At 40.6% G+C, this 12,106-nt stretch overlaps 1 protein-coding gene across 1 annotated transcript in view; it reads right to left on the minus strand.

Moving 5' to 3' along the window:
* The window catches only part of adam12b (ADAM metallopeptidase domain 12b), an 86,782-nt gene that overhangs the window by 66,078 nt on the left and 8,598 nt on the right, over positions 1-12,106 (minus strand). Inside the window, exons 2-3 of the mRNA XM_030071091.1 lie at positions 6,081-6,202; positions 2,660-2,733 (exon numbers count right to left, since the gene is read on the minus strand). Of these exons, the coding sequence (XP_029926951.1) occupies positions 2,660-2,733; positions 6,081-6,202 (196 nt within the window). The remainder of the gene's footprint in view (positions 1-2,659; positions 2,734-6,080; positions 6,203-12,106) is intronic.

Below are 12,106 nucleotides of genomic sequence, written 5' to 3' on the forward strand. Positions count from 1 at the left end.
GGCCTTGGACCAGGTGTGCTCTGCAGCGGTGCCAAATGAGGAAACCGTACAGGTTCAGCAGATTCAAACACAAAAAGGATGAGTGCTTACAGTAAAAACTGCAATAACTCAGCACAAAGAGGCATCACTTAGTGTACTAAGCTCTTAAGTTCCCTGCATCCAAATCTATTTGCTCTCAGTTCAGCACACCAACACTCAAAGCCAATAACATGACTCATGCAGAGTACTTACCATCTTGCTATAAATCGTATAGTAAGTGCACTCGACCCTTTCCCCTTAATTCTATACTTTTTAAAGGTCAATTTAAATTATTCAATAAATTTGTTCATACAGGACTGTAACACCCTGGGATTTTAGTGCCACTAAAAAGTAGCTGTATTAAATAATTTTCCCCATGCACAGAGATGGAAAGAATAAAGTCTAAGTGCCAGTATAATTTATTTTGACTTGCAGTATTTTTGTCTGAGCAAGTAACCTCCGCAAGTTCACACATCTCCCATATTTCTAATGAGAGGATGTCATGACTTCCTCATTTCTCGCTCTCTCCCTCAGACAGAACAGTAACAGCCCAAACAACACACACACACACACTCACACAAACACACACAGAGGTCAGGGACCACCTGTTCTGAGTTGGCTGAACCGGTGAAGCGATATCAGAGGACACATCTGGCCTGACAGGGAACAGGCCGGATGGGAATGGCAACATGCTACTGGGCCCTGGGCTGGTGACGGATGACTCACAGCTGATGCTGAGGTCAGAGGAGGTTGTGTGAAGAACGGGGATAGGAAGGGTCAGTCGAGATCATGTTTTCATAGGCAGTGTGTGATTTCGGAGCAGGGGAATTTAATATTGGAAGTTTTAAATTTGTTTGTCAGGTAAGATATTGGGTGTAGTGTTGGTGGCTGTCTCAGGGTCACCAGACTAGCCTGAGTGAAGATTGAAAAGATATGAAATAGTGAGGAGGGTATTTTATGGACTGTATGTGCACCTGCTTAGACAGCCTGCTGAAATAATCTTGACACCTCTAAACTTTAGATTTTAGTAGAAATTTCAGATTCACAATAGTGGGATATTGAACATAGGATGTAAAACATGGACATGATTGACGTTCAAAAGACATTGATGTTCAAAAGTATGATCCACATGCAGAGTGCAGCACACACATTTCTAAATATAATACTGCACAAAGTCCAGTTTTACATTCAATCAAACAATCAGGCCTTTGTGGCACAGAATACAATACAAAATATGAATGCATAATTGTAGTGCGAAAATCAATCAAAGAAAAAATTAGATGAACAGCCCATCTTACCTTCTTTCCTGAGCTTTCAAGACAAATTAGCTAATATAAAGACATCAGAATTGAACAACCTGTTTTTCATCTCTACACTAGAATATCAATTTATTTATTTTTTGATGGCGCATTTCATGAAAGATTGATATTATTATAATTGACATTATTTTGCATATAGTAATATCATGATATGACATAAGTGGATCCAGTTTTATGAACTTATTAGCTGTTTGATTATCATATCCACAATACTAATGGTTGTTTATCAAAAATCTCTTGTGTTTAAACACCTTATGAAAGCATCAACAGTCATCTCTTCATTATTGTCACAATATAGATATGGAAGTATTCATTCCAAGAAATTGTGAGACTTGATTTCGCTCATATCGCCCAGCTGTGTACAGTAAAAAAGAAAGACTTGCTTTCCTCCTCTCTACATATCTACATGTGTAGATAGGTGGAATCACACACAGTATGATAGGTATTATTCAACAGGGACCAACAGACAGTCAGTATTAGTCAGTATATCAATATAGATATATTTCTATATCCTACTGAGGGCTGTGATTGAAATCAGAGCAGCCTGATAATCTCCGAGGTCTAATCTGTATTGTTGCCAGTGATCAGAGTCTGTCCAGTTATGCACATCTATAATGCTACTGTCAGTATCTGTACACACAAGGCCACAGGATAAAATATTGTCTCCACTTGCTCCCCTGGATAAGCAACACCGGCAGAAGCAAGGTCTGATTCAGCAATGTCATTCTTGTGAGACTGTAAATTGCCTCAGACAAGCAACCTGGCCTTTATGCACTCTTTCTTCAGCACTCCTATAGTTTGAGCTTGTATATTTACTAGTTTGTGTGTGGGTGTGTGGGTGTGTGTGTCTACAGATTTATAAACTCCACATGATCCTCCCCACCCCCTTCAGTTTCACGGTTCAGTGTTATTTTCCACAGTCTGGGAGGGAGTGGACTGATGCGAGGAAAAAAAAAAAGGAGAGCAAAGGAGAGGGAGTGGAGGACAAGCATGTCCTCAGAGCTCACATCTGCCTGTTTCTTTATCAGCTTTCATCTTCTAGCCCTTTAGAGAGACTCAACCATAAAAGAGCCCTATCACAAGAGGACACACTATTTTCCCCCTCCTTGAATATACCGCACTATATAGCCTGGACCCATACAACATCATCTTCTTTTGAATATTCCAGCTATAGCTCTAGCCAGCCGTAGCTGAGGACATCCCGTGAGTTTATCCATTGTGGGCCTATTTCATTAACATAAAAAACACCCCGTTTCCTCCATATCCCTTTGCCCACAGTGAGTAGTGAAAAACATGATGATATGAAGCGGAAGAGGACTCACTCATTTTTCTCCAGCACCAGAACCAGCTGCTCACCTTCCACGCGAACTACCAGCTGAAGTGACGCAGTATAACCCTGAAATATAAACAGATGATAGGAAGGGTGAGGGAAAACCTGGGTCTCTCCCATCCTGCCTGACACACGCAAGTTGTAGACTAGGCATCAGCATTTCTGGGAAGCTATTGGAAGCTGTATATCAAGCAGGATGTGACTAGGAATCAGAGGTTTTGAATAGTGTTGGTGAAACAGGACGAGCCCAGGTCTGTGTATGACACCAAAGCAGCTGCCCTGGACTCTAGATATTGAATGCATATGAATATACACAATTCAAACAATTGGAGGCACAAAAGCTGTGCCTCCAGATAGTTGCTTCATTATCTTTCCATTGCACGTCTATGATAGACACAAATAGACAGTGAATACGCTAAGATCTGCAAAAAGATAATACATATATATGGCTAACATTTGAAGGACTTCAACATGAGTTCTTTTATTTTTGCCAGACATAACAATATTATAAGTGGTTTCTGCTTTGGTTGAGAGAGTTTGTTTGTATTTCGGTGCAGCTGTTGACAGTTATGATGACTATCTGCGTATTTCAGACCTCAATGACACTTAATTTCTTCATTTTCAGCACCGATGATTTATGGCTGCAAAGGCCCATGGGAAATGACGTTCTGACGCTGGAGGCTTCTTGCACGATTTATGACAAAAAAGAGAAATGTAAAAATATATAATAATAATAAAAAAAAAAAAAAAAAAAAAAAAAACTTCAAATCGTATGCAAATAGCTCAAGTCAGCAGCAAACCAAGACATCTTGATGAAAAGCTGCTGCTGGAGTGTGGGAACAATACCCATCTGAGAGGACAAAAACAAACTGGATTCATTCAAAAGCGGATTCATGCCTAAGGTCCGTGTTGTCATCCAAACAGCCTGACAACACGAGGAAAAAAAACACAAGAGAAAGACAGACAGAAAGACAAAGGGAATTGAACAAGGGGGAAAAAAAGCAAACATTCACATATCCTGGCTCACAGAAAGGTTGAAAGAAAGACAAAAAAAACAACAGACACACACAAGGATAAGTTGGATGGTGGGCGGATGGGTGGGTGGGGTATGAACATACATGTATAACCAACCACCAGTTCCTACCCAGTTCATGTGAGGTCACCCCATCAGCCAGGACTGTAAGTAATAACTCTGCAGTATGCTGGAGCTACTCGATAACCTTTTGTTGGCACATGGACCAGACAAATAAATCTGTTGTACGAGGAGGGATAAGTCTTACTGCAATCTCTGACAGGACATTCACTCGTTGCCCCTGTGGTCAGTTTAATTTGGGGAGGTTGGTTTGCAGAGAGCCTATTGTAAAACTGATGTATGTCCTGTAAAAAATGTCAGCAGCAGTTGGTCTGATACATACGCAAACATCTCCCGCCAGCATATGCGACATGCTTTCTTAGAGCTGGAGTGATAAACAACATCAGTGCCTCTCTCATATGGAAATGAGGAAAGCAATGTAAAACTGGAAAACCCGCTCCTCTTGGATGGTGATTTCCCCGCACCAGGAAAAATGTTTGATTACCCTGGGAGTGCTCAACACCTACGCATTTCCCTCATCTGGAAAAGTTTCCTTAAGCTGTGGTGGGGGAGGCGAGATTTCAAACATTTTCTTTTCCAGCCAGAGTGGGCCAGGCACGTTGGGTTTTCCCTGCCTGCCGTGGTCTTAAGGCCACAGGTGTGGGTTCAGACAGTGCTGGTTTGACTCAGCGCTTATCAATATTAGCAGCAGGATGGAGCTGTATTGGGGAGACTGTGCTTCAACCAGAAACTGGAGGTTCAAGGCCTTGTGTGGGCAAGCACATGTCCTTGAGCAAGACACTGAGTCACTCACCAGCTCAACAATTTCGATATTAATGCACCTTTTTTTGCTTATTGCTGGGCTTTGCTCTCTGATTTGATTAGTCTACTTAGTGTCATTTTAATTTAGTCGTAATTCGGTCACTCTATTTGTAGGCCTAATACTTTATTGCTTGTCTGATTGCATTACACATGATACTCTCTGAACTCTTTCCTTTAGCAATTATATAATTTGGAAATAGACAAGCCTATATTCTGCATGGAAATTTGAGGAAATCTTACTCTAATGCCGTGTGCAAAAGACAATCAAGGGGAAAGCAAATTTGGTCAGTGACAGGGCAACACTTTTTGTAGTAAACGTTTATGCACTGTGCATTAGGGGTGTAATAATATATTGCGTCATGATACTTACAATCCAAAAAAGCAGTAATGCAAATTGTGGAGAGCTGCAGTCAAATAAATAGCAAGAGGAGAATAAAGTATCTACCTTGAGTGCCTCCTGTGCACAGTTTAACATGCAACATCTCGACTTGGCTGTTAGAAATACTGCTCTATAATAAATAATATCATACATCTCTGCTAAAATATTATAGATCAGTGGTTAGAAATAGAAAAAAAAACTAAGCACATAAAAAAATGCTGCATCTGGGAGAGCAGAGCATCCAGTGCACAGCCAGTGGATAAGACTGCAAAAAGATTAAGCCTGCAGCACCTGGAGATTAAGGATGCCCCATTCCTGATCGTGATTTTGTCTGTTGTTCATTTGTTTTTATTTTCGATGCAGTAAAAGTGCTGCAACACATTTTGTTTACAATTTGTACTTTCGTTCAAGTGTTCAGTTCTCAACAGCTGGGGTCTGAGGATGTTTAAAATATAAAAACAAGAAGAAAACACTATTTTGCATTGATTATATCTTTTTCAATCATATTTTTCATTCATTCAAAATTTCTTCAATATCGCTACAATATCAAATCATGAATCATGAACTGAGTGAATCATTTCATTTCTCAGGGTATTTTCAATCAGTTTTTGTCATCATTTTCAGTTCAACTAGTATTTTAGCTATGATTTTTCTTTGACACTGGTATGAATGTATGGAAGTATGCATTTATGTATGTATGTATCTATCTATGTATCTTATGGGTCAGGAAAGACGTGACACAGTCAGCAGGGTGTGACAAGGCTGCTTCAGCCCCCCATATCATATCAAAGCAGCACGCCTGTGCACTGCTGACTCCTGAAAGGCTGACAAGTTTCAGGAATAGTTTCACAGTTTGTACCGCCTAGGGGGCTAACTCAACAAACAAAACAAGAAGACATATTCAAAACAAAAGAGAGGGAGCTAGTGAGCAGGGAAACCACAAAGGGAAACCGGCATAGGATAAACAGACCAAAGGAAGGGAATTTCTACAGAGGCTCAGGCAAGCGGGAGAGAGGTATATAGTAAAGGCAAACAAAAAAGCAGGCATCTGTACTTGGCTGGGCTCGCTGAAGCACAACAACACCAGCAAGGCTTATTAGCATTTCACGAGTGCTGCTAAGTGGTCTTGTGAATATTTACCCTGGCTGTTAGCTGGCTGAGAGGTCTGAACTCCTTGCCTTCCAGCAGCTGAGGTACTGTGGTCCCATAGTGCTGCGGTTTAACAGCAGACCCCTGCCACTCCACCTTGTCTGGACCACTCCCTGCAAACAGATTCATGGAACACAGAGTGATTACTGATGATGAACAAAATGGCAAGATGGCAAAATCACTACCGACTTTACCTCTGTGCTTAACTCACTGCTTGTGGTGATTCTGATAACAGCATTTGCTCATGAAAATTTCCCTGTTCAGATTTTGAGCGCACTTCAAACATCACTGACGCAAAGAAAAGCTAGGCAGACAAAGGGGTGAGAAATATGGGTTAAACTCACTGTGTAAAGTCCTCAATAATTCAAGGAGACCAATAATATTTCATATTAAAAAAAAAAAAAAAAAAGAATCTTCTACAGCAGCAGGCAGACCTCAGACACACTGCACTGCACTATTAAAGACTGTGGACTGCTGCTGGAAAAAAAAGAGAGCGAGAAAAAAAAACACGAGAAAAAGAGTAAAAGCTCAGTCTTGTTCCTGTGAGGAGACGTGGTGTCCCCCAAAGGGCCTGTGCAATACCACCACAGCCACAGACAGAGCATCAATAATAGATGCTCTCACACAGCTTATGAGGAACTCAGCCCTTACGATGTCTCTAGACAGAGATGAAGCATAAAAAAAAAGCCTGGGTAAAAATTAAATTAGCCTTCCCTTCGCTCTATATCTATATCTATACCTATATCTATATTCTGTATATCTATCTATCTATCTATCTATCTATATATATATATATATATATATATATATATATATATACACATACAAATTTTAGCTCCTGTCTTCTCCTCTTTCACTTCACAATTTCAACACAACTTCATTTTTACTCTTTTGTATCATAATGTTTTCTCATGCTAAAGTAAAATGAGCACAGTGAGAAACCAATTATTTTAATTAGCTGAAAAGACTGCTCATTTGGGACACATGCAGTATGGAAAATATACAGCATAGGGTAGCATATATTATCCCATATCAGTGGCATCAAGCAGAATGTGGGAATCTCCCCCTCTTCTCCCATAGACCACTGTGGCTGTCCCTACGCTCCCATGGCCTCGCTGTGCATGTCTTGTAATGGGCCTTGTGGGGCTGCTGTGAAGTGCCACAAACCCGGAGCGAAGAGGAGGGGTGACACTGAAGAGAAGAGAATGAGCAGAGCAGACACAGGAGATGGGAGAGGCTGTGAAAGGTGATAACACCCCTGCCAACACCAAAGGAAAATTGCGGGAGCCCGCCGCGAGATCACTGGTGTCTTCTAAACTCCTGAGGTATGCAGATACAGTGTGCGTTCATGTGCGCGCACCACTTCACGCACGCTTGCTGGGTACAACAAAAGTTCAGTAGTACACGGCGCGCCAGCACTGTCAGGCATAATGCTTGTTTATTTTTGCCTCCCCCTCACCTCCCCAGCTGGAGATGTCTTAATTTCAACCGCTCTGTCTCTTAAAAGTCTGATGTCGCTGTCTTTGAAGATGAGGCTGAGCGATGACTCTTGCACCAGTGAAACTGCGTTGCTTCCAACTTCAAAAAGACTGCGCGACGGAGCGTGCTCTTAGTGTGGCCCAGACTCCCCATTCATCCACAGCGCATAATAACCTAACAAGGGCATGAATAGGGAGCTCTTATTTTTTATGGGGTATTTGAGCACGTGCCGACAGTAGTTTGTTGACTTTAGTGGTGCGTGAAAACCGCGTCAGACAGAGGGAGCTGTATAACCAAGACTGCAGACTGTGGTTAGAGTATCATTAAGAAGCCGCTATAAAAAGAAGGTCAGGCAAACGTCTTGTTAATAAAAGCCTTCAACGTTTCCACTATAGCCTCCCTTGCAATTCGTTTAGACACTGAATGAGCCTGTGTTAATTAAACAATGCCGATGCAGGAGAAGAGGTGACTCAGTGTGTGCATTAGTGTGTATGTGCATGTGCATGCAGGCATGTTTGTGTGTGTCCCCATGTCTGTGTATACCAGGCTGCAAACAGATTGAAAATTAAAGCGTGTATAAAACATCCATCATCGCTCTCAAACAGAAACGCTCCATCCTCACAGGGTAGAAAATTTAACATTCATGATCATTCTCATGGGCTTCATCCTCTTTGGGAACCTCTGGAATTCTGAGTAAAACTGGGTTAATCTCATGTTTTCTGGTGAGCATCGCGATTGCTAAGCCAACCACAGTCATATTCCCATATTGCAGACGAGGGAAAATCAGCTATGGGTCATACATCAAAAACCAAAGACTGTTTGGCAGCCAAAAAAACATTTCTCCCCCCACTGTCTTTAAATAGCCTTGCAAACTAGACCTTCATTTAAAGCCCACTGTAGAATGTTGATCTAACAAGGAGAATTCAGATCCGCCATTGCGCTCCAGGCTTGAACGGTATTGCTAATTGGCTGGTGAGTAAAGTGAATTCAAACAGTGGCAGCTGGTGTCCACTTTGCTCAGCAGGGGAGAGACACAGCCACCGATGTAAACAAACAAAATGACCCACAGTTATTTGATACAAATGGATGGTGTTTGACTCGACAAAATCGGCCTCATTACTCACTGTTATGGTACTTTATGGATTGGAGATACTTTCAAGACTCTTTCGGTGTTTGGGCTTCTATTGGAGCGAGGTTATGGCCAGGAAGCCAATATAGATCCATAAATAATAAATGAAAAATGAATATGTGCAGCATTATTGTGGCTCTCTTTGGTTTCTGCTACAAACAGAATACATTACTTTTCATTCACACCTAATATATGCCCAATCAGCAATGTTCCCATGGAGTCTCTCTTGAGAGGAACAGTATATGGAATAGACGGTGGGGTAGAGGGGGGCAACTGAACAAAATAAGGGATGAAGGACGCAGGCAAGGTGTTAAGAGAGTGGAAAAGTAGAGCAAAGACAGAGAGAGTGATATAAATATATATATAAATTAAATCTAATGGGACATACGACACCTGCACTGATTATAATAAAATAGATCTGCATACAAACTCTATAAGGTATAATGTATAAAAGGGAGAGAAGATCACATGTCACATATTTTGATTGTAATGTATGCTGCAGGAAAAAAAATACAGTTTTTAATATTGTTCACTGGGAGTTTTATGTTCCACATGAAAGATTTGTGTAAGCATGGTTACCACTGTTACATGCCATATTGTGCAAGGAACTATATTCCTATTTTTTTTTACATTTTTAACACAGTATAGGAATTTCATCACTTTTTGTGCACTTCTGTGGACGGTCATAAAAAATGGAATGAAGGGAGAATTTGAGGGAGAGGAGAGAGAAGGCACAAGAAAAGTGGAAGAGTCTTTAGTGGTTGCATTCTGTGTTATCTTTTATGTTGCAATCCAAACTCAACGTTGAGCTTTTTCACAGTGTATCTCCTCCTCACAATGTGGGCCTGGTCTCAGCTGCTCTTAGATGAGTTCTCATGAAGAGAGAGGAAGCACAGCTGGGCCATGGAGACTTGACTTCTGTGCTCTTTCTCAGCCCCAAGAATCAGCCTTTAATAAGGGCATGAGAACGCCCATTATACGTAGATTTGATAATGAGGAGGTTGCAAATGAAACTGTCAAAGCCATTATGAGAAACATTATCATTTGAAGCAGGCTCGGTGGCCTGGGCTGCATCACAAATATCCACTCTGCACCTATTCATTTTAACAAAGGCTGGTCTAGTATGAGCCTTTCTTGTGGCAGTAAATGGTTTGGTGCATGTTTAGGATGTTGAGACAATGGAATAAGAGAATAAGTACAACTTCATCTACAGCTACTACTGCTATTAAATCCCAGCACTGCAGCCTGTCTTCCATGGACCCTCAGCATTAGCAGCCTCCAAGAAAGCAACTTCATTCCCTGCTCTGCTTACATTATTAAGCTACTGCAACAACTAAACCACCGCCTCCACATCTTCATTCAACTCTGTGTGACAAATACCTCAACCAGCAGTGATTTACTAGTAGGCTTGGCTGATATCCAGAAACAAATACTGCGATATTGTCTCATCAAAATATCACAATACTGGGGCATCCTGGTGGCCCACCGTGTCTTTCATGACTCTCTCCACCATGACTGTCTAATAAAGAATAATCTTAAAAAAGATTTAAAAACCCCCACAAACAGTAAAAGCTAATACTAAAAACAAAAATAAATTTAGTAATAATAACACATTTACACTCTAAACACTCACTAATCAATTCCTCAATAAAATGTCACAATATAATAACTTCTAAATTAAATTTTACTTGCATGGCATAGTATTGCAAATTTTTCCAAATCTGTTAAATAATTAGGGGGGCACGATAATATTGGCATGGCATTGGTATTGGCCAATATCAGCTTTAGAAATGAAATATGGGTACTGGCCTAAAATGAAGAGATCTGCCAATATGACATGCTGATATGTGAGATAGGTCAAATCTGCCCCGGTTGTGGCTGTTGTCATGATATTCTAAGGGAGAGAATCACACAAAGCTATTTCAAAAGAAAAAGAAAATGAAAAGAACATAAATATGTCAAGTACATCGCCTAAGTTGAAGTAGTTTTCTTATTTCGCCCAGTGGAATGTGTACATTTTGAAGAGCATTGTATTTTATGTTTGCATCTGCCAGTGGACCTTCACAGTCAGAGCAGGTATAATAAAATGTGAATTCCACTGCAGGAGAGACTTGATGTTCTCTGCAATTAGGTGGAAAAAACATGTGCATTTATCGGTATCGGCATTGGCATCAGCAAAAATAGTTGGAAAATATCATGGATATCGGCAAAAACTCCAATATTGTGCATCCCTATAAATAATGCCAAATATTAAAGTCTTCCACTTTGTCAAAACAGCTAAAACTGTTACATCAGGGAAACTGTGCATATAATGAGCTGATGTGAACTATACATGGCCCTGCAACCTCAAAGAGAGGCAGAGGGTGTATTCGAGATAGTAGAAAAATATTGCATATGGCGAGCGGTGCAAATGGTTTGCACATTTCATATTTATCATAAAATTGCTACCAACTCACCCACATCAAGCAGAGGAAATGAATAAGGTGTTCAACCAAGCTGCAAACACTGGCCTGAAGTGAGACAGGTGTTCCCATTAGCTGTGAAAGGTCTACTATTTCATGACATTTTCATTTTACTGACCTGTACACAAACACATTTACAGCTGCACTGAGTGTGTGCGTGTAAACCCCTGAACTGAGCAAAAGGGTTGCATCACTGATGTACATATTTTAAGTTAAATGATCAGCATCATCAGTTGTTCAATAGCACATAATTAGGAATTAGGAATTTTAATGGTAATTACTAGTGTTTTACATCATAACTGAAACACATTTTATGCAGAGTAGTTATAATGAGTACAGACACTGTAATCATCGTTATCATATCATTATCTGGTGTGTGTTTAGGAGTTTTACAGGTGAGACGTAGGAAAGTGCAGTTCATAGGGATGATTTCAGTCAAAGTCATAGTGGCTTTAGTGCCCTCTCAACTTCCACGTCACATTAGGGCAAACTGCATCATCCCCTCCACAAGCAGTCTGAAGACTTGAGACGCTTAAATGTTTTCATCTTTTGGGTCAAAGTGGAACAAAGGAGCTATGCAAACACCTTAGCTAAGCTCTCTGTATACATCCAATTACCGATTCCCTATGAAAACACCACTGACCTAAATACGGCAACGGATGCTACACCTACGTTGTGCCCTCGGAAACAAAAAGCCCTCAACAAAGAGAATGGCGAATTAAGTGGCTTTGAAATACAGTACAGCTCATGACTATCTTAATGAAGACTCATCCATGGTATTAAAAACGGCATCTAACTCAACTTTCAACATCAGTGAGACGGTGACATCTGTGGGGTTGCCCTTGCGTTTATTTGATCAGCAAAAAGACCGAGGCACTTCAGAAAAACATTAATTCTTTCTGTCTTTCATATTTAGTCTTTTTGTAAAGTGTGAAACCAAGTACTAA

Source organism: Myripristis murdjan, chromosome 15 (genome assembly GCF_902150065.1).
Source record: "Myripristis murdjan chromosome 15, fMyrMur1.1, whole genome shotgun sequence".
NCBI classification, from domain to species: Eukaryota; Metazoa; Chordata; class Actinopteri; order Holocentriformes; family Holocentridae; genus Myripristis; species Myripristis murdjan.